This window comes from Rhinoraja longicauda, chromosome 26 (genome assembly GCF_053455715.1).
Source record: "Rhinoraja longicauda isolate Sanriku21f chromosome 26, sRhiLon1.1, whole genome shotgun sequence".
In the NCBI taxonomy this organism is placed as follows: domain Eukaryota; kingdom Metazoa; phylum Chordata; class Chondrichthyes; order Rajiformes; family Arhynchobatidae; genus Rhinoraja; species Rhinoraja longicauda.
The window spans coordinates 11670672-11694221 of NC_135978.1; the positions used below are offsets into that span (position 1 = coordinate 11670672).

Sequence of the window (23550 nt, forward strand, 5' to 3'; positions counted from 1 at the left end):
TTGAAATCTCCCATAACCACCGTAGCATTACATTTTTGACACGCCAATTTTATCTCCTGATTCAACTTGCACCCTATGTCGAGGCTACTGTTTGGGGGCCTATAGATAACTCCCATTAGGGTCTTTTTACCCTTACAATTTCTCATTTCTATTCATACTGATTCAACATCTCCTGATTCTATGTCACCCCTTGCAAGGGAATGAATATCATTCCTTACCATCAGAGCAACCCCACCCCCTCTGCCCACCTGTCTGTCTTTTCTATACGTTGTGTACCCCTGAATATTCAGTTCCCAGCCCTGGTCCTCTTGTAGCCATGTCTCAGTGATCCCTACAACATCATACTTGCCCATGACTAACTGAGCCTCAAGCTCATCCACTTTATTTTTTATACTACGCGCATTTAAGTACAACACTTTAACTTCTGTATTTACCTCCCCTCTCACATCGTTCACAATTGGCCCTGCCCTTAATTTCTTTTCCGCTCTAGAACTTCTGTTCCCATTCTTCCGAGAGTCTTTTGCAATATCTCCTGTATTCCCTTTTACCTCATCTTCATATTCACAATTTGTTAACCCCTCCCCCCCACTACTTAGTTTAAAGCCACAGGTGTCACACTAGCAAACCTGCCTGCCAGAATGTTTGTCCCCCTGCTGTTAAGATGCAACCCGTCCCTTTTGTACAAGTCACCCCTAGCCCAGAAGAGATCCCAGTGGTCCAGAAATCTAAATCCCTGCTCTCTGCACCAGCCCCTCAGCCATAAATTCATACCCTGTATCTCTCTGTTCCTGGCCTCACCAGCACGAGGTACCGGTAGCAGTCCAGAGATAACTACCTTCGACGTCCTACTTCTCAGTGCTTTTCCCAACTCTCTAAACTCCCGCCGTAGCACCTCCTTCCTCTTCCGCCCGACATCATTCGTGCCCACGTGCACAACGACTTCAGGTTGATCGCCTTCCCTCACTAGGATTTTCTGAAGCCGGTCTGTGATGTGTTGAACCCTGGCACCAGGGAGGCAACAGACCATCCTCAAGTCCCTCCTGCTGCCACAGAATCTTCTGTCCATCCCTCGGACTATGGAGTCACCGACCACTACGGCTCTTCCAGACTTCGGTCTCCCCTGTCGAGTATCCTTGCCAACAGGTCCGCCACTCGGACTGGAAACGTCTTCTGCCCCGACAGTTCCCAAGAGGGTATACCTATTTGCAATAGGCACAGCCACTGGGGTCTCCTGTAGTCCACGTCCACTCCCCCCTGAAACAGTCTCCCACCTTCGCTCGACCTGGACCCTTGGCGTGACAGCCTCACAATAGGTCCTGTCGAGGAAACTCTCGCATTCTCGGATGGCCCTGAGGTCATCCAACTGCCTCTCCAACTCCACCACACGTCCCTTCAGGAGCTGCACCTGGACACAGTTCTTGCAGGTGTAGCTCCCAGAAGCTCCAGCGACGTCCCTGTCTTCCCACATCCTGCAGGAAACACACCGCACCAACTTTTCCGCCATCACCTTGTGCCTATAACCAGCTCTGGCTTAAAACAATCGTATCCTCCTCACCGAAGACTCGCAGCCAAAGACTCGCACTTCCCTCACTGGGCTGCACCTGAACAGGGCTGCACCCTTTTGCAAGTATTGCTTATATCACCAATTAAATTGCCTGATTGTCCAATTTACCTGACTTCTCACTTAAACTAGCACTTACTTTACTGCTCAGCCAACGGGCGTCCTTGCTCTGCTCCCGGACTTTTCAAATTGACTACTAGCTTCCTTTTGGCGCTCTTTTTAAACTGCCTGTTCAACTGTGATTAGCACTTACTTTACTGCTCAGCCAACGGGCGTCCTTGCTCTGCTCCCGGACTTTTCAAATTGACTACTAGCTTCCTTTTGGCGCTCTTTTTAAACTGCCTGTTCAACTGTGATTAGCACTTACTTTACTGCTCAGCCAACGGGCGTCCTTGCTCTGCTCCCGGACTTTTCAAATTGACTACTCGCTTCCTTTTGGCGCTCTTTTTAAACTGCCTGTTCAACTGTGATTAGCACTTACTTTACTGCTCAGCCATTTGTAGAATTTCTCAAACATGACCACTGAAAATAGTAAAGGAGAATTTGAGATATTTCTGGAGTGGACATGACAGGAAAAATGTATAAACAGCTGCCTTGCAAAACATAAATGTCTCAACTCTGGCTGAAACTACAGGTTTCTCATTGGCTTCATTTGCCACCTCAATATCCACAGGACAGGAGTAGAAGCAGGTCATCCTTGACCCTATGGAACTGCCAAAGAAAAATAACATTTGCAATATTCATGTTAGTAATATTGCAAATATTACTAACATGAATATCCCCCCCCCCCCTTTAGATCAGTAACAAACTCTACTGTCTAGTTGATATTAAGGGCTAGGCTGTTCTGACACCATGACACTCTTTCCTACTCTGTCATTGTTGGTGATCCGGCTGGCAATATGGGTATCATTGGCAAACTTGAAGATTAACTTGACCGCACAATCATGGTGTACAGGGAGGAGAGCAGGGGACTGAGCACAGACCTTGAAGAGTGCCAATGAGCACCAGGGCAGAGGAAATGTGATCCATTCTCTCCAGTCCAGTCAGGTGGAAACTCCATGGTCAAAATCCAAGAGTTTAGAGATGAGCTTAATGATCATCATGGTTGGTGTTGAAAACAGAGTTTGTGTTTATTGTCATATGCAGGAGTATGTTGAGGTACAGGTACAAAAGAAAACCTTGCTGGAAGCAGCATTATAGACACATAGACTCCAATACAAATACTCAAAAAAAGTATATGAAACTCTAAGTTGACAAGTAATGTTTCCTCGTGTTTCATCTGAGGCTGAGGGGTGGGTGACCTGCTAGAAATATATACAATTATGAGGTGTGGATAGAGTCTTTTTTCCGGGGTGGAAATGTAAAATACTCGAGACCACAGATTTTAGGTTATGAGGGGGTGGGGGGTTAAAGGAGATTTGCGAGGTATGTTTTTTACACACAATTTCAAGCAACCAGGAAACATGGTGGAAGCAAATATGACAGCAACGTTCAAAAGTTAATTGGACAGATCTAAAACCCATCAAGAAATGGATGTTTTGGGATGAGTTTAAACTGGCACCATGGTCGGCACATACATCGTGCACCAAAGGGCCTGTTGCTTTACTGTTCTTTTCTACCATTTGGCCGAAATAAGCCAAATAGCCTTGGGTAATAGCCCTTAAAAATCTTCCATCAAACCATGGTATTTTAATAACCGGAAACCTGTAAAGTATAAACTAATTTCTCAATGATAAAGTGTGAAACAGGATAAATTTTATGACACTTTCACCAACTTCTGCAGTAAATGATAGGTGTACAAGTGGCAAGATTACTCTCGGGTTTGTGGGACTCGGTGTATTTGCAGTCTGCTGTTCAGTGTACATGACCTACCGACGGGACGGGGAGGGGGTGTCCTCCTTGTTCCTTTGGTTACGTGTGTGTTCTTCGCAAGTGGGTCGCAGGCGAAATGGCGATCTTGATGTAGTTAATCGACCGCTTGGGAAAATGGGTATGATGGCCAATCAAAAATCACTGCCTAGTTTTTGAGCCAAGTACCTTTGACGGTGCTGGAATGGATGCGTGAAGTTTAGAGAATTGGGAGCTAATCGAACAAATTGCACAAAAAACAGCGACATCTTAATGTTTAAACATCCCTCCCACGCCTGGAATGTTCCCGACGATAGAAGCTTCGAAGAGTTTAGTATGTACCCAACGATTTGTTGAGGTTTCAAGCTGGCCACGTCTCTCACGTTCTGTTTACGCGTGTTGGACACGTTGTTCTGGAATCGGGGACCTGACACGTCCTGCGATTCCGAGCTACGCCTGCTTGAGTCTGCGGGTTGGGCATTGCAGTTGAACCATTTTGGAGAATTACGTTTGAAGTGGTTAAAGTTGAGCAATTTCACTGAAACCGATTGTTCGATGAGTTTAAAACTGATCGGTGCTACATTTACTTGTTTACTTGCGTAAATGTAAGTATGCACACTACTTTTATAGTTTGTGCAGGATCTTAATGCAAGAGTGCGTTGTATTGCTGCAATTGGCTGTTGTGAATGGTAGTCGCAAAACGTAAGCACTACAAACATTCCTCGTCGTTCGATATTTGGCCGATTGCGTTGGATGCGCGTTCTGCAAGAAACAACGTTAAATTTATGATGCATTTAAGCAAAGTAGCCAAATTGTTTTCATGCGGGATTTTTGGAGCATCAGTTTGGATTTATGAGGAAAGAGAAATATTTAAATTCGTGTTTAATCGTAATTGCGTAGAATAGGACAGGATTTTAAATATTAGATATCTTAGTACCAATAAAGGTTTTGCACACCAATTTTATTTTAAAACATTACCCTTGAAATTGAACTGTTCACCATTAACAGTGATCTACTGGATTACATTATCCAGTAAGTAATGTTCTGGAATGTCAATCAGCAGAGAAAATGATTTTTTTTAGAAGTAGAAACATTACAATAAAGATTTAAAATTATTAACTTTTTAATACGCCGAATTGGATTCTTAGCTGGCACACCATTGGAGTTGTTATAGGCATAGTATGAGCAGGTATGAAAGAGTAGCACAGCTGTTCTTTCACTGTGCCAGACTATCGTCATGTGCAAATCTCTAGTTTGGCCCCAACTTCCACAGAAGAGAGTTTCTACAGTGCTAATGCATCTTCATTGACATTCTGAATGATGCAAGTAATAGGTTCTGATCTTTCAAGTTCACAAACAACAATTAACCTTTGCCTAGATAATCCATTTTTGTACAAGGTCCATGTAATCAGGCACCTGAAGGGTACAGTTGAGCAGTTAAAGGTAACCTGCCTCAAAGCTGTGGGCAGTGACATATGAATTCTACTACAGAAAATAAAACCAAACATTTGAATTTACATGATACTAATGTGGCCAACATAATTTTTGGCCAACATAATTTTTTTCTTGAACTTGTGGACAATATTTAGGTACCATTGAATGAGCATCTGTAACTTGGATTTGTCAATCAATAAACAATCCTGTGTTTTACCATACTCCTAATTTTTGTGCATATATTCAAGTGCTCAGCACTCAGCAAGTTAAAATTTCTATTCAAGAAATGTGAACATCAAAGTTGACAGTGTAAAATGATCTGGAGCACACAAATGTTGACAAACATAGTAAAAAGAGAATGATAGCTGTTCTGCAGATCTGCGCTGCAGATAAAGTTCATTTGGTTAATCATTAATCCTGGTGAAACACTCAGCAAGGATATGGTTGATTGCATGAAATAATTAAGATTGTTTCAAATGGATTTTAATCTTTTGCTTCCTGTCTACTAAATGCCTTCATTCTAGCTTTTGTTTGATCTAGAATTATTTATGTTGCACAGCCAATCATCTCTTGTATCAGCTTTAAGAATTGTGTATCTGTAATTGATGCGGTTAGTCTAAAATCAGCTTTATGCATGACTTGATACACTCCCAAAAAACAATGGGACTTTGAGACAATGCAAGACAGTTTTTTTTGCTGAATTCATGATCAATGTCAAGGAATACCCAGGCAGAAGTGATCAAAAGTTATGGCAAATGTCTTTGAGACAAGCAAAATAGGAGAATAGTTTTATGAATTTTGTTTTGTGCCATAGGTTATTTGGTCCCCAATGTCCAAGAATTATATTTAGTTAAGATTGACATAAAATGCTGGAGTAGCTCAACAGGTCAGGTAGCATCTCAGGACAAAATGAATAGGTGACCTTTCAGGTTGGGACCCTTCTTCAGGCTGATTTGTTGGGGGGGGGGGGGAAGGGAGGAGTGGGGTTACTGGAAGTGGGGAAAAACCAGAGCAAATGAGGGCTGACAACAGGTGACCTCAGGCAATGAGGTTCCCTGATAGGTCAACCTCGGGCAAGGAGATTCCCTGATAGGTCGACTGTTAGATAAAGACAGGTGTGAGCCCAAGAGGGGTACACAATTTAGAAATGTGAAGCTGGTTTATGAACTTTTATTGGAGGGAGGGAGTGTTTGTAGAAGTTACCTAAGATTAGAGAATTCAACATTCATATAGCTGAATTATAAGTTACACAAATGACATATGAAGTGCTGTTCCTTTAATTTTCATGTGGCCCAGGATAGAAAGGTCAGTATGTTTGGTTTTGGTTTAGTTTAGAGATACAGCGCAGAAACGGGTCCACGTCCACCAGCGATCCCCGCACATTAACACTATCCCGCTAGGGACCTTTTTTTACATTTACCAAGCTAATTAACCTACAAACCTGTACGTCTTTGGAGTGTGGTAGGAAATCGAAGATCTCGGAGAAAACACACGCAGGTTTTCAACAGGGAGATCCAGTAGTCCTTGGAGGACCGAGCGCAAGTGTTCATCGAAAGGGTTGACGAGTCCACACTGTGTCTCCGCAACGTACAGGAACCCACATCAGGAACCGCGAATGCAATAGATGAGGTTAGAGGAGGTGCAAGTAAATCTCTGACTCATTGGGAAGGACTGTCCGGGACCCTGGATGGAGTTGAAATAAGGACAGGTGTTATATTTCAGCATGGTGGCACAGCGGTAGAGTTGCTGCCTTATAGCGTCATAGACCCGGGTTTGATCCTGACCACAGATGCTGTCTGTACGGAGTTTGTATGTTCTCCCCATGACCGTGTGGGTTTTCTCCCGGTCGATAGCATGTCTCCTGTGATGGAGACAGAGATGAAGAAAGGGGAGAGTGGTGTCAGATCGTCCAGGTGCATTTGAGGGCAAGGTGGGAGTTCGCGGTGAAGTTATGGAAGTCCATGAATTCTGCATAGGTGCAGGAAGCAGCCCCAATGCAGTCGTCTATGTAGCGGAGAAAGGTTTGGGGGGATAGGACCAATGCACGCCAGGAATTTCATTCAATTACGTTGATATTCCATTGCTTAACACCGATTCTGTTATTTCCGAGGAGAAAAAAACCTGGATGGTGAGTGTCAGTGGACAACGCACCACAGTGTACAGAGCAAAACACACAAATAATATTTGACCAGAAATATCTTGTAAGCACAAAATGCTGGAGTAACTCCACGGGACAGGCAGCATCTCTGGAGAGAAGGAATGGGTGATGTTTTGCGTTGAGATGTTTCGGGTATGAAGAAGGGTTTCGACCCGAAACTTCACCCATTCCTTCTCTCCAGAGATGCTGCCTGTCCCACTGAGTTACTCCAGCACTTTGTGTCTATCTTCGGTGTAAACCAGCATCTGCAGTTCCTTCCTACACATATCTTGTAAGCAAGCGACCTCAGCCTGTAACTGCATCTATATGCATTTTAAAACATGAAGAATTTAATTTTAATGTCTTAACTGTGGGAGTTTTCCAACTATTCAATGTGGTGTAAAGCAGCTGCCTTCTAAGGTTGATTTTTTTTCCCCTACTGAATTGATATTCAACATTCTTTGTACTGATTTTTGGGTAAGGTTCGGTTTGCATTATTGATCCTACTCGACATATTTTACTCTTGAACCTCTCAATAGTTTTGCGTCTTTTTTATCATCTACATGGATAGGACAGGTTTGGAGGGATATGGATAGGTGGGACTAGTGTAGCTGGGACCTGTTGGCTGGTATGGGCAAGTTGTGCTGAAGGGCCTGTTTCCACACTGTATCACTACTTGACTGAGAATTTTCCTTGCTTTCCATAATCAACAACATGCATTTCTAGTCTATAATATAGCGCTCAATGTTGAATACTCTTGAGGTGCAATTAAAATATCACTATAACTGATGCTGGTTAATTTAGTACTTTTTTAAACTGACTTTGGAAATGCAGTGTTATTTGACCAAGTAAGAACGTAGCCTTGTGCCAGTTCACAGTTTAACTATGGATCTTCTGACTCTTTATAAATAAAAGCAATTGCAAGTTCTTTGAAAAGAGTGGGAGCTCCTGTTCTAATAAACATTCAAATAGATGCTGGTGAAAAAGAGCATTGGGCTTTTGTTAGTTTGGTGATCTAGAACATAGAGCAGTACAGCACAGGGACAGCATTTTCAGTCTGCGCCAACCATGGTACCGATTTAAGCTGCCTGTTTTATGCCCTCCTTTCCCTGCCTGTTTGCCTAAAAACCTCAAACATTGCTATTGTATCTGCTTTCAGCATTTCCCACGGTGCATTCCAGGCACCTATCATTCTTTTTTTAATATATAAAATAATTACTTTTAACATTCCCCCTATTACCTTAAAGCAATGCACTCTAATATTTGACATTTCCACTCTTAAGAAAAGTGGACATTAGACATTTCCACTCTTAGGTTTCCACTCAGCCTCCAAAACTATATGGCAAACAACCCAAGTTTGTCCAACAACTAATGCTCTCCAATCCAGGCATTGTTCTCGAACCTCTCCAAAGCCTCGTCATCCATTCTGTAATATTGCAACCAGAACTTCATACAATTTTCTCTTTTGTGCTCAGGTTATCCTAGCCTCTCCCTAGTTACCCTATTGTTTTCCATGAATTAAATGCCTTGGTTCTCTTTAATCCTACTCACCAGGTGCATTTCATGCCTATTTAGTCATCTTAATTTACTGGTTAAGTTCTTTCATGCTTCCTTTATGTTCTTCAAGGCCCCTGTTTCATTCCAGCTTCCTAAAACCTACATGTCTTCCTTTTATTGGCTACATTTAAAACATCTCTCCTCATCCAGGGTCCTTGAAACTTGCCTTTCTTGTTTGTCTTCCTCACAAAGACAATTCTGACCTTTAAATGACTCCCACATGGTAGATGTTGGCTTATCTAATAAGAGCCATACCCAATCTACTCTCCCTTGCTCCTGACTAACAGTATTGAAATTGGCCTTTCCCCAATTTAGCACTTCCCCCTGGGTCCAGTCTTTTCCATATCCATAACTACCTTACTATCCATAACTATCTTAGAGTTATGATCATCATTCTCAAAATGTTTTCCCATTGAAACTATGATTACCTGGCCATAAACCTTTCCCAATACAGGGTCTAGTGTGGTTGCTTCCATGGTTGAGCTATCAACATACTGTGTCAAGAAACCCACCTGAAAGCACATAACAAATTCTGCCCCATCTAAACTTCTGGCACCAAGGGAGTCCCATTCAATATTGTGGCCATTAAATTTGCTCAAGTACAGCTATCTTGTTGCTTTTGCATCTTTCCATAACCTGTTCTGTCTACTATCCGGTGCCCCGTCAATAGTAATTGCACCTTTCTTTTACCTGAGCTCTACCTATGTTGCCTCCCTGTTTCGTTCAGGATATGCTCTAAGTGCCACTATGACATTCTCCCTTCACAGTCACGTAACTCCACATTTGCCTGAAACATGTGAATTCTGGAATGTTGAGCTGACAGTACTGACTTTCATTCAACCAGGTCTCTGTAATGGCTGAAACATTGCAGTTACATGTACTAATCCAGGTTCTTTAGTAATACTGCTTGCATTGAAATAAATGCACGTCAACCCATCAGTCTCACCTGACCCTGCCAGTTCTTCCTTTCAGACTTATTTGAACTCAATCCCTCCACTTGCTGACTTAAAACGATTTGCGCGTCTCTAGTTAAACTTTGAAATGATTCCCCTTTTTAACCTTAACTATTTGATGTTGATCACTTTTCGTGTAATCAGCTTCCTGACATCTGTTCTGTATTCATATTTACTAAGCAGTTTGAGCTAGAGCCTGGCTACCCAACTCAAAGTGAATGAATATACACAGTCATATTGTGGCGATCTCTGTTTCGATCAGGTGTGTGTTCTGATCATGTGACTGGGTTGGAAAAGATGGTTTGGTACTTAATATATTTTTGAAATAATGCCTTTTCATCAGTCTTCCGTAGCCTTCCAAATTATTTTCATGCATTAGAATTAACGTGCAAAAAAGTATATTTGAGATTTTCTACTTTACATTGGTTAGGTTGGCATGAACAAGTATTTGTCTGGTCAGGTTCAGAGTGAATGTGGTCTAGTCAGGTTTTAATTTTATACGAGCAAATTACAAATTTGAACCCTCCTCTCGTGCATTATGTAACAAATGAATAAAAACAAAAGAACCTACAATATAAGAGCACAAATGGGTTATTCAGCCTTTTTCAGTCTGGCTGATCAGCCAGTCACCAAGGTGCAGACCTATCTTCTACCACACGGCACTATTCTCACATCCCCTGGATTCCTTTAATATCCACAAATTTCTCAGTCTCCTTCGCACTCGTTGTCAAAGCCTCCACAACCTTCTAGGATAGTGATACATTGAAAATAATTCTAGATTTGTTTTTATATGCAGCTTTAATATATTTTGTTCTCTCGTATTAACCTTTTTTTTAATTGGGAAAAAAGACCTGAGTTTCTCCAGTCATTGCTCTGTGTTCTCTACCAAGCATTTTTAAACCTTTTCCAATATTTGTATGTTTGTCAAAAATCTAATCAAAGATGTTCATTTATATCACATCATTCCCTTCTGCAATTTTATAAAAAATTATTAAAATATGTAGATGAAATGATAGCCAATTTGGAGAGCAGCAGTTGCAAGTTGTTAAATGCAAATGTTGCCTAAATTTTCTGATTGAGGTAAACTGAATAACTGGAATAATTCTTCAGAAACATCAAAGGAGATTATATACATCATGAAAGCAAGCCTAGAAAGGAAAATTGTAAAGGTGTACTCAATAATGACACCATTGGTCAATTGCAGATCTGTGCATTGCGTTGTCATCAATGGTAAGTTTTGTAATTTTAATGTTACAAACAATCATACTAAATGAACATTTAAAAAATCAGGGAAATGATTAAATGTATGAAATACAAATGGACATGTGAAAGAGAAGAGATTACAGGAAAAATAAATGAGGGAGATAGGACAAATGCATAATCTCAGGGAATCAAGCTAAATAGCCTATTTTGTAATTTGAGAGATAATAGAATAAAAAGTTCAGTAATAAAAAAAATCTATTCTAAAATTTGTGACCTGACAAACTGCTAATTTGGTGCATACCTTTGAGCTCTTTTTGACACCTGCATTGTCTTGGTGTCTGCAGCATTTTGACAACTGATCAAAATGAAACATGCTCCCAGTTTCCAATTAGGATTACTGAAAATTGAATCCATTTGCAGATAAATGCTATTATTCTTTCTCTAGATAAGAACACCATGCTTCATTACCTGAACATGGTGCTCTGTTATTGCTGCTCCTGAAGCAATGCAACCCTTTTCACATAAATGTCAGAATACTTATCAAAGAATTAACAAGATAGCAATAAATTCACTATCCAGTACATACTTTCTGTGTATTCATAATTCAAATGGAGGCTTGGCAAAAGATTTCCAGTTAACTAATTTCTCAAGATCTCTGATGTCTTTAACTGCATAATAACTTTACCCATCTACAATCTTCGGGTTTTTCAAAATTTATACTTGCTACCATTTAATTTTGGGTGGTAGTAGGTAGAGTTGCAGCCTTACAGCGCCAGAGACCTGGGTTCAATCCTGACTATGGGTGCCTGTCTGTACAGAATTAGTATGTTCTCCCTGTGATTGCAAGGGTTTTCTCCGAGATCCTCGGTTTCCTCCCACACTCCAAAGATGTACAGGTTAATTGGCGTGGTATAAATGTGAATTGCTCCTTGTGTGTGTAGGATGGTGTTAATGCGCGGGGATCGTTGGTCGGTGTAGACTCAAAGGGCTTATTTCCGTGCTGTATCTCTAAATTAAACTAATTTAATTAATCTCGGTTTACATTATCATTTATTTGACAATGAATTTAACGTGATGGTGAATTGTAGCTATGAGTAGGATCATCAAACCCATTATGAAATAAAATAGAAATTAGAATTCCCGTTTCAAACACTGAGAAATCACAACTTTTCAGTTTTACTGATGCATGAAAATTAGTCTTGAAACGTGGAATTAGTTTAGTTTATTATTGTCGCGTGTGCCGTGGGGGAAGTGAAAAGTTTTTTGTGTGCTATCCAGTCAAAGAAAAGACTGTACATGATTACAATCAAGCCTTCCGCAGTGTGCAGATAAAGGTAAAGGCTACAATATTTAGTGCAAGATAAAGTCCGATAAAAGGTCGTTCAATGAGGTAGATGGGAGACCAGGTCCGCACTCTTAACTGGTGAGAGGACGGTTCAGTTGCCTGATAACACCTGGGAATAAGCTGTTCTGCTTTCTGACCAAACAGATGTTATTAGCAGACTTAAAACCACATGATCATAGGATGAAGGAATAGTGGAGTTTGTTTATATTGTGAAGAAAAGTGTCTGCATTGCAGTTATTCTCGGTAACCTCTGCATTGGAAGCAAGCATTGTTGACACTGGCATCAGATTGAATTTGAAGTCATGATTATGAGATTTTGCATGTTCTCAAATTCAATAAAAGATAACAATCTGAAAAATTAAAAGGCAAACATGCCTATTTTAAAATTTGCATTTTATCTTTAAGGAACAATGGATTTGTACAATGCTTGAAATGTCAGTGTTTACAGGCTTTCCTTTAATTGCAGTGACAGTGATTTGAAAATAAATTTGGGGCATCACTTGTTGAACTCTAGTTTAAGTGCATTTTTCCTTTTGTGTTTTTAGAGCATAAAAGTTTAAGGTTGGTGAGTGTTCATTTTCATTCCTGGAGAATGGCATTCATTTCAACCACAACATTAAATAAACCAACTGGCTTGTAAGAGGAGGATAACAGTATAACAGTATAACAGAGCTTTATTTGTCGTTCGGTACCGAAGTACCGAACGAAACTACATAGCAGTCATAGAAAAAAAAAAGAACACAAGACACATAACCCCAACACAAACGTCCATCACAGTGACTCCAAACACCCCCTCACTGTGATGGAGGCAACAAAACTTCCACTCTCTTCCCCACGCCCACGGACAGACAGCTGGTCCCCGACCGACCCGCACAGTCCCCGCACCGGGCGCTGAAACGTCCCGCGGCCGAACCGGGCGATGAAAGGCCCGCGACCAAGCCTTGCGCAGCTAAGTCCCGTGGTCGAGCCGCACCGGGCGATGTCAAGTCCGCAGTCGAGCCGCACCAGCGATGAAAAGCCCCGCAGTCGAGCTGCACCGGGCGATGTTAAGCCCCGCAGCCGAACTGCACCGGGCACTGTTAAGTCCAGCGGCCAAGCCGCACCGGGATGTAAAGTCCAGCGGCCAAGCCGCACCGGGATGTAAAGTCCAGCGGCCAAGCCGCACCGGGCGATGTTAAGTCCAGCGGCCAAGCCGCACCGGGATGTAAAGTCCAGCGGCCAAGCCGCACCGGGATGTAAAGTCCAGCGGCCGAGCCGCAGCGGGCGATGTTAGGCCCCGCAGCCGAGCCGCACCCCGCGCCGTGAGGAAGAGAAAAGTCCCCCCCCCCCCCCCCCCACACCACCACCCCCTCCCACACATACACAACCAAAAAAATATATATAAAAACCATCCCAACACCGACACACAACAAAAAAAAGACGGACAGACTGCTAGTCAGCCGCTGCCGTACTATCAAAGAAATAAAGCTGGAAATAAATAATTGATAAATTTCCCATTGTCCATAACTCTTCATTCCGGTGATGTAAAGAAATGACATAGTATTGTGCAGAACAAAAGCTGAGACTTCAGATAACATCTTGATTGTAGTTTGAAAGTTGAGTTGTCTAGTGCAATTAGTCATACAATATGGAGACAGGCCCTTCGGCCCATTTTGCACACATTGACCAACATGCCCCATCTGCACTAGTCCCACCTGCTAGTCTATATCCCTCTAAACTAGCTGTCCAAATATTTTTTTAAACGTTGTGATAGTACCTGCTTCAACTATGTTGATGCTGCCTCTGGCAGTTTGTTTCATTGACCAACCACCCTTTGTGTATACAAGAAGTTGTCCCTCAGGTTCCTATTCAATCGTTCCTCCATCACCTTAAACCCATGTCCTCTAATTCTTGATTCTCCTACTCCAGTTTAAAAGACTGTGGAAAATTGCTTGGAAGTGTTCTGTTTGCAAAAAAAACCAGGACCTCCAATATAGCTGTTTGTTGCCTAATCCGTATCTTCTCAATCATCAGTACCAGTAAAGGAATGGCTGGTATGTCATTGGCAAGTGTTGTCAAGTAATATTTCCTGACTGGTGCACATGTTTCATTTTGCTATGCTCCAGACTTAATTACAGCTTCAGTCCAAATGTGAAACAAAAAGTTGAAGGTGGTATTAGAAAGGCTAACTCAATATCAAGTATGGAATCAGAATCCTCAGAACATGGAGGGTCTGTTACCTTTGTGGGTAGCTCTGGTTCTATTAATAATGTCGGTAGGCATCAAGGGATAATTAATCCCAGCTGGTGGTGTGTCCAGGGCAAAGAAAGAAGGTTTTGTGTGTTAGAAGTCAATCATCCCAGCACAGGACATTGTTTCAGGAGTTCTTGGAGCAATAGTCTGGGTCTAGTCAAACCAGTTCTTGAAGCTCTTTTGATGCTCTTCATTCATGGGTAGCATTCACGACTCTACAATTTATCATGATCTTGTGCAGCACAGTTCAAACTATGATATGACCAGAGAGACTGCTTTCCATGATGCGCCCATAGAAATTGATGGGTCATTGGAGACATGCTGAATTTCCTTTGTCACCTGAGGAAGTGGAGGTGTTGGTGCGCTTTCTTGGATGTAGCCTCAATTTGGTTGGACCAGGGCAAATTATTAATGATCTTTATGCTGAGGAACTTGAAACCCCTTGCCATTTCCACTTGAGCATCATTAATACAGACATGGCTCCACTCCACTTCCTGAAGTCAACGAGCAGCTCTTTTGTTTTTCTGATGTTGAGGGAAAGGTGGTTATCTTGACACCCAAACAGTATTGTTTTGAGCAGAATTTTCCACTTTGTTCAGAATTGTATAATGAAATAAATACTCTGAAGTTCAATGGAAACACTTGATACTACTTGCAATGAAACCAGTTGAAGATAGTTAACTAATTTCATGATAGGAAAAGGCTATGAAAGGTTGCAAGCTTGAAGGAGGAGAGTGACTTTCGTGTCTCTTTTGTCCCTTTCGGGTGCACCAGAGCAATGGACAATAGGTGCAGGAGTAGGCCATTCGGCCCTTCGAGCCAGCACCACCATTCAATGTGATCATGGCTGATCATTCTCAATCAGTACCCTGTTCCTGCCTTCTCCCCATACCCTCTGACTCTGCTATCCTTAAGAACTCTATCTAGCTCTTTCTTGAAAGCATTCCGAGAACTGGCCTCCACTGCCTTCTGAGGCAGAGAATTCCACAGATTTACAACTCTCTGACTGAAAATGTTTTTTCCTCATCTCTGTTCTAAATGGCCTACCCCTTATTCTTAAACTGTGGCCCCTGGTTCTGGACTCCAACATTGGGAACATGTTTCCTGCCTCTAATGTGTCCAACCCCTTAATAATCTTGTATGCTTCGATAAGATCCCCTCTCATCCTTCTAAATTCCAGTGTATACAAGCCTAGTCGCTCCAGTCTTTCAACATATGACAGTCCTGCCATTCCGGGAATTAACCTAGTAAACCTAGCACGCCCTCAATAGCAAGAATATCCTTCCTCAAATTTGGAGACCAAAACTACACACAGTACTCCAGGTGCGGTCTCACTAGGGCCCTGTACAACTGTAGAAGGACCTCTTTGCTCCTATACTCAACTCCTCTTGTTATGAAGGTCAACATTCCATTGGCTTTCTTCACTGCCTGTTGTACCTGCATGCTTCATTTCAGTGACTGATCCACTAGGACACCCAGATCTCGTTGTACGTCCCCTTTTCCTAACTTGACACCATTCAGATAATAATCTGCCTTCCTATTCTTACCACCAAAGTGGATAACCTCACACTTATCCACATTAAACTGCATCTGCCATGCATCCGCCCACTCACACAGCCTGTCCAAATCACCCTGCAACCTCATAGCATCTTCCTCACAGTTCGCACTGCCCCCCAGCTTTGTGTCATCTGCAAATTTGCTAATGTTACTTTGAATCCCTTCATCCAAGTCATTAATGTATATTATAAATAGCTGCGGTCCCAGCACCGAGCCTTGCGGTACCCCACTAGTCACTGCCTGCCATTCTGAAAGGGACCCATTTATTCCCACTCTTTGCTTTCTGTCTGCCAACCAATTTTCTATCCATGTCAGTACCCTACCCAATACAATGTGTTCTAATTTTGCACACTAATCTCCTATGTGGGACCTTGCCGAAGGCTTTCTGAAAGTCAAGGTACATTACATCCACTGTCTCTCCCCTGTCCATTTTCCTCGTTACATCCTCAAAAAATTCCAGAAGATTAGTCAAGCATGGTTTCCCCATCGTAAATCCATGCTGACTCGGAACGATCCTGTTACTGCTATCCAAATGCTCCACAATTTCGTCTTTTATAATTGACTCCAGCATCTTCCCCACCACTGATGTCAGACTAACTGGTCTATAATTTTCTCTTTTCTCTCTCCCTCCTTTCTTAAAAGGTGGGATAACATTAGCTACCCTCCAATCCACAGGGGCTGATCCTGAATCTATAGAACATTGTAAAATGATCACCAATGCGTCTATGATTTCTAGAGCCACCTCCTTAAGTACCCTGGGATGCAGACCATCAGGCCCTGGGGATTTATCAGCCTTCAGTCCCATCAGTCTACCAACACCATTTTCTGCCTAATGTGAATTTCCTGCAGTTCCTCCGTCACCCTAGGATCTCTGGCCACTAGAACATATGGGAGATTGTTTGTATCTTCCTTAATGAAGACAGATCCAAAGTACCGGTTCAACTCGTCTGCCATTTCCTTTTCTCCGTAATAAATTTCCCTGCTTCTGTCTTCAATGGAGCCACATTTGCCTTAAATATTTTTTTTCCTCTTCACATACCTCAAGAAGCTTTTACTATCCCCTTTTATATTATCGAAATGTATAAGATTATTAAGGGGTTGGACACGTTAGAGGCAGGAAACATGTTCCCAATGTTGGGGGAGTCCAGAACAAGGAGCCACAGTTTAAGAATAAGGGGTAGGCCATTTAGAACTGAGATGAGGAAAAACCTTTTCAGTCAGAGAGTTGTGAATCTGTGGAATTCTCTGCCTCAGAAGGCAGTGGAGGCGAATTCTCTGAATGCATTCAAGAGAGAACTAGATAGAGCTCTTAAGGATAGCGGAGTCAGGGGGTATTCGGTGAAGGCAGGAACGGGGTACTGATTGAGAATGATCAGCCATGATCACATTGAATGGCGGTGCTGGCTCGAAGGGCCGAATGGTCTCCTCCTGCACCTATTGTCTATTGGCCAGCTTACCTTCGTACTCCATCTTTTCTCCCCAGTGTTGTAATACAGAAAATGCAACAAACCAATTTAGATAAGCAAGATCCCACCCTGCATCTGTTTGTGTAAGAGATCAGTTTTTAAATATTGTTGAAAAATAAATATTATTCAATACACCAGGAATAAGTCAAAGTGCTGGAGGAACTCGGCGGCTCAGTCAGCATCTGTTGGGGGAGTGGGCAGGTGACGTCTTTGGTTGAGACCTTTTTTCAGACTGATCATGTCTGAAGAATAGTTCCGACCTGAAATGTCTGTCCGTTCCCTCAACAGAACTGTTGAGTTCCTCAAACATTTTGTTTTTTGCTCAAGATTCCAGCATCTGCAGTTTCTTGTGTCACCAGTGATAATTGTTCGGCTATTCAAAATAATACCGTATGATTTTTAATTTGCATCCACTTGAGATAATAAACAGAGCCTGATATGATGTACTGAACAGTGGTTGATGCAGATGGAGGATTGTTAAAAATCAATTATTGAAAACTAATGGCTGTTGTGGGTACCATTATTGAAAACCAATGGCTGTTGTGGTGCTAACTAACATGACTTTTTTTTCATTTTTGTAGGTGCCGTTGGGAGTGAACAAACAGCCACAACTTTCCTAACAACGAAATTGATTGAGACCATGGGGACAGAGACTGTAAGTTCTGGCTGATTTAATGATGGTTTCTCCAGTTTCATTCTTTGGTTTAAGGATAGTTTGTTTTAAGGATGTTTTGTATGTCTGTATGATAAAAATTTATGGATTTGTCTCAAAGTGAATGTAGAGAAAGTGAAAGAGATCAGCATGGTGGTACAGCCAGTAGAGCTGCTGCCTTGCAGTTTCGGCAGCCTGCATTCAATCCTGTCCTCCTCTGCTGTCCATGTGAATTTGCACGTTTGCCCTATGACTATGTGCTATGACTATGTGCTATGACTATGTGAATGTAGAAGGAAACCAGTGTGCCCTGGTTTCCTTCCACATTCCAGAAAAGTGTGATTTGGTATATTACGTGACCACTACACACCCAGTGTGTTGGTGAGTGGTCGATTCTAGAGCAAATTTATTGTATGCCAGGAATAAAATGGGATTAGTGTAAATGGGTGCTTCAATGTTGGCATTGATTCTGGGCTGAAGAGCCTGTCTCCATGCTAAATGTCTTTGTAAGAGGGAGGGCAAAAAGTGAAAGAGGGGAAAAGGGCAAAACAGTAGTATTTAATTAATATTGCTACCTCACAACTTTAGGAATATCGGTTCATTCCTGGTCTTTGGTGCTGCCTATGTGGAAATCTCCCATTCTCTCCATGACCGTGCGGATTTCTGTCAAGGCCACCAGGAAACACAAGGTTGATGTTCAACTAATTAATTGCTCTGTTGGGAGCCAGCATACACTGATTGGGCTGATTGGCTTCCCTCCCTATCATGAGTAAACATGCAAGACCATTCTGGCAAGCAAAATGATAAGTTAAGTAAATTTAAAATTGAGGATAGCTGAGATCTATTCCACAATTGGGAGAATCTTGAATGTTGGGATGTTGTTACAAGATTTGGATGCAGTCATTTAATACTGAGGTTTGTAGGAACTTCTTGCACAAGGTGGCAAATCTCTCTGGAATTCTCCACTCAAAGATTGTGGAGACTGGATTTAAGGACAAGTAGATGCATTTTTGATGGGATTTTGGGGCTCGGGGGAAATGCCACAGAAGGGCACCATGGTGACGCAACGGTAGAGTTGCTACCTTACAGCGCATGCAGCTCCGGAGACCCGAGTTCGACCCCGACTTCGGGTGCTGTCTGTATGGAGTTTGTGCGTTCTCCACGTGACCGCGTGGGTTTTCTCTAAGATCTTTGGTTTCCTCCCACATTCCAATGACGTACAGGTTTGTGGGTTAATTGGCTTCGTATAAGTGTAAATTGCCCCTAGTGTGTGTAGGATAGTGTTAATGTGCGGGGATCGCTGGTTGGCCTGTTTCCGCGCTGTATCTAAACTAAGCTAAACTAAAAAAAGAGATAATGTGTGGGATCGGCTTGAGCGTCTGAGGAGCCTATTCCTGCTCCTATGTTTTTGTATTCTAATATCATCAAACTATCTTGAAAGAATGATAGGGGTGAGTAAAAGCCTTTGATCTAGTTAGCATCCAAACGGTCATTTGAGTATTTAAATTTTGCCTTCAAGAACTCAAATGATTTTAAACTTCTTACCTCTTGTAGCACTTGGTGTCCAAGCATTTTCATCTTTCGAATATCAATGAAATTTTATTTCTCTCGATTCTCTCCTTTGTATTGAAATTGTTTTGCCTTTACTTTGGCACTTCCATGCACTGCACTGGGCTTCCCAATCTTATTCAGTGAATGAAATTGCCAGAGAAAGATTTTTAATTTGCGCAATAAATTGCTGAGACGAAGGGACAATGAAAGACCTATGATTAAATTATAGAAAAGTAAATAATGCAACGTTTGAAAAACAGTAGTAACTCTGAAATCTTGTAAATTTTGTCATAAAGTAAGCTTGAGAGCAGTGATATAAAATGCAATTTAAGAGATGCATGCCAGTGTATAATGAAAGACATAAGCAGCAGAAATTGCTGCATCTGGAAGTAACAAAGAATTTCATGTTAAAATTAACTCACGGGGGCTTTCACGCTTAGATGAATAGACTAGTCAAAAATTAAAATATTCCTTTCTAAAGATGGAGATTAAAAACATTTCCATAAACACTTAAACCATTCAATTATTCTATCCAGACTGTTAATTCTTCTCCAGCTTCATGCCCAGGTACAACAGCAGCATTCATACAGTATTTATCTTATCCATTTTTTACCATTTGAGTACAGTGAACAGCAGATGCCTCTATATATGGCTTTCATTGACCTCACCGAGGCGTTTGACTTCGTCAGCAGAGATGGCCTATTCCAAGCTCTCACAAAGATCGGCTGACCACCAAAACTGCAGAGCACGATAGAATCCTTCCACATCAACACGAAGGGGACAGTGCAGTTCAATGGCAGTTTCTCGGAGCCCTTCGACATCCGCAGTGGCGTCAAACAAGGCTGTGTCCTCGCTCCCACACTCTTTGGGATTTTTTTCGCTCTGCTCCTGAAACATGCCTTCGGCACTGCAACAGAGGGGATCTACCTGCGTACTAGATCAGACGGCAGGCTCTTCAACCTCACCCGCCTCCGAGCCAAGACAAAAGTACGTGAAGCTCTCATCAGAGACATGTTGTTCGCCGATGACGCAGCAGTTGTGTCCCACACCCAGCAGGAACTACAGTCACTGATGAACCGCTTCCATCGGGCTTGCAAGGACCTTGGGCTGCCCATCAGCCTGAAGAAGACGAACGTCCTGCGACAGGATACAGAGACACCGCCTGTCATCACCATCTTGATGCACTAAAAAGTGTGTCTGCATTTGGGTTAAACATAGCACCTATCTTCAAAACCATGACATAATGACCACAGATTTATGTGCAAAAAAAGGGACCACACTGTTCCTGTAAGGAGCTGAATGCAGAGTGTTGGAAAGTGAGTCAGCTTTGAAGATATCTCTCCATGGCAACGATCGTACTGCTAAATAGAAGGCTGCTGTGGAAGTATGGAAAAGCACAAGGGACTTGGTGATCTTTGTGTCTGGCCTGCTTGACACTTGACTCCTGAGTATTCCTAACCCCCTGTAAGGTGCGGGCTGATAAAGCGGCCATTAATTGCAATATGCAGCTTAGAAATGATTGGGAAAAAAAGTGATCAGTGAATGGCGCACCAGTGAATCAATGGAGGTGATGTGGACCATTGAAAGATGCAGTGCACAAGACATTAATATGACATAGTAAATAAACCCTTTTAATTGTTTTGTTTCTGAATTCTGTGAGGTGTCCCTTATTATTCTGCGAGTCAACAGTGAAGGTAATAAATTGTACACACAATCCCCAATGCCTGCATGTAATGGACTATACGAGCGCTTTGAGACGCATGTCATCATTAGATTTGCAACTGACTATGGGCAAATTCACTAAGGTGATTCTCACATGCAAGTGGGTAGAAAAATGACCCTGGGTGATCAGTAGCATTAACAAACATAGGTTAAACTGATTTTAGTTTCTGTTTTACAAAATATATTAAGCTTGTCAATGTTATCATCCTGTCTCTAATGTTTTGTCTGCCAGTGATAAAATTGAGTCACTTCTTTCCCTTCCAACATAATTTTAAGTGCATCTCCACACACGCACGCACGTGCACACACACACACACACACACACACACACACACTAAAGGTTTCCTATCTTTTCTCCACACATGTGTATGTTTTTATTATCCTGTCCTTTTAATCTATTTCTGATACTGAAATTTAAAGCCCTCCCTCCAACACCATCCCTTTAATCATAATTCATTTGACCCATCCTCAAGTCCTACAATGACCATTTGTGGCACTAGTGTTAATTCAGAGATGATAACCTTAAAAGGTCTTGTTCATTAATCTGCATTCTTCCTAATATTCATGTTGCAAAACCTGAGCAACTTTTTACTTGCATCATAGTATACGTATGAACCATGACCTCTGGTTGTTTTACCTCAGCTTGCAACTCTACCGTGACATTCTAATGTTGGCCTCATGGAGACAACATACCCTCTGGATTCATGTATTTGGCCATAGAAGCATCTATGTGTCCTAATTTTTGAGTATCCTACCACCCTTTGAGTATGAATAACCTTGTGATGCTTCCCACCAGTGTACCTGAAGGTTTCTCTGATCCAACCAAGTCCCTCTTTAGTTCCTCGATTATTCTCTGGGTCAGCAGTTTGACACAGCAGTTTGAACCCCTGCCTGCCTCCTGCCCCTGCTGCAGGTGATGGGAAGTCTGAAGCAGGCAGTGATCAAAGAAGAACATCGGCTTGATGTTGGTGTGTCTGACTGCAATTCACTTGGTCGAGATCGGACGGCTCAGCCCATTCCCGGATTGACTTCCCCTCATGTGGGGGGAAGTCAATCTGGGAATGGGCTGAGCCATCCAATCTCGACCAAGTGAATTGCAGCTCAGCAGGATTGTTGAAGGCACTGTACAGCCTTGCCAATTTGACCTTTTCCATCAGCAGCCTGGAGGTGTTGTCCAAACTGTTGTCAGCACCACTGGTTTCAGCCACATCAGCGATGCAGTTGAATTCACCGGCCCGGATGTTGCCAGAACTGGAAGACAGCCATCCGCTCGTTCCGCACGGGCGTATGCACTGGAGTGGGGGAGCATTACTTACTGGGGGAGCATTACTTACTGTAAACAACAAAGTTTACAGGTTCATGATGAGCATTGATGTACAGAAGGTTCTTAGGAAGCAGGTTCATAGCTCCCTGAAAGTAGCAACACAAATAGATGGAATGGTAAGGAAGGTTTAAGGTATGCTGGTCTTCATCAATCGAGCTTTGCAAATCCTTTTGCAGCTTTATAAAACTTCAGTTAGGCTCCATTTGGAATAATCTGTGTAATTTGGGTTTTCCATTGCAGGAAGATTGTGAATACTTTGAAAGGGTGCAGGAGAGCTTTATCAGGCTGCTGCTTGGCTTAGAGGGTATTTGCTCAGAGGAGGTTAGACAAATATGGATTTTAACTTGGAGCGGAGGCACCCGAGGGAGACAGTAGTTTACAAAATTCTGAAAGATACAGATAGGGTAGATAGTCAGAATCTTTCATAGGGTGGAAAACCACCCAAATACTAGACAGCATAACTTTAAGGTCAGAAGGGAGATGTTCAATGGAGATGTGCAGGACAAGGTTTAAAAAAAAATCAAAACAGTAGCAAGTGCTGGGTACATGTTGCCAAGAGGGGTGGTTGGAGCATTTGCAACCGTGGCATTTAAACAGCTTTTAAATAGTCACATGAATATGCAGGAAATGGAGGTATATGGATCACATGCAGGCAAAGGGGATTAATTACATTTTCGGCACAGACATTGTGGGCCGAAGGGTCGGTTCCTGTGCGATACTGTTCTACATTCTAAACGTCAAACATGGCTTTCCCCACATGCACCAGGTCAGCGCAGACTTGTGATTAGAAAAGATAATAAAAAACACAATTGTGTCAATTTTAGCCACATTTCCACATTTGGTAATACCTCAGGCAATGTACCTAGTGAAATTTGTCAGGATTTTTCCTTGTATATTCCTTCTAAAGTAAATAAGCAAAAGGACAATTGAAACAGCATCACATCAATCTTATGCACACATTTGTCTTTTTCTGCCCCACCCTGCTGGTGACTCAGACACTGCTGTGTG

General features: G+C 42.2%; 1 protein-coding gene across 1 annotated transcript in view; it reads left to right on the forward strand.

Annotated features, from left to right (window-relative positions):
• The window catches only part of mtmr4 (myotubularin related protein 4), a 130292-nt gene that overhangs the window by 14416 nt on the left and 92326 nt on the right, over positions 1 to 23550 (forward strand). Inside the window, 1 exon segment of the mRNA XM_078422457.1 lies at positions 17875 to 17948. Coding sequence (XP_078278583.1) covers positions 17934 to 17948 — 15 coding nt within the window. The 5' untranslated portion in view covers positions 17875 to 17933.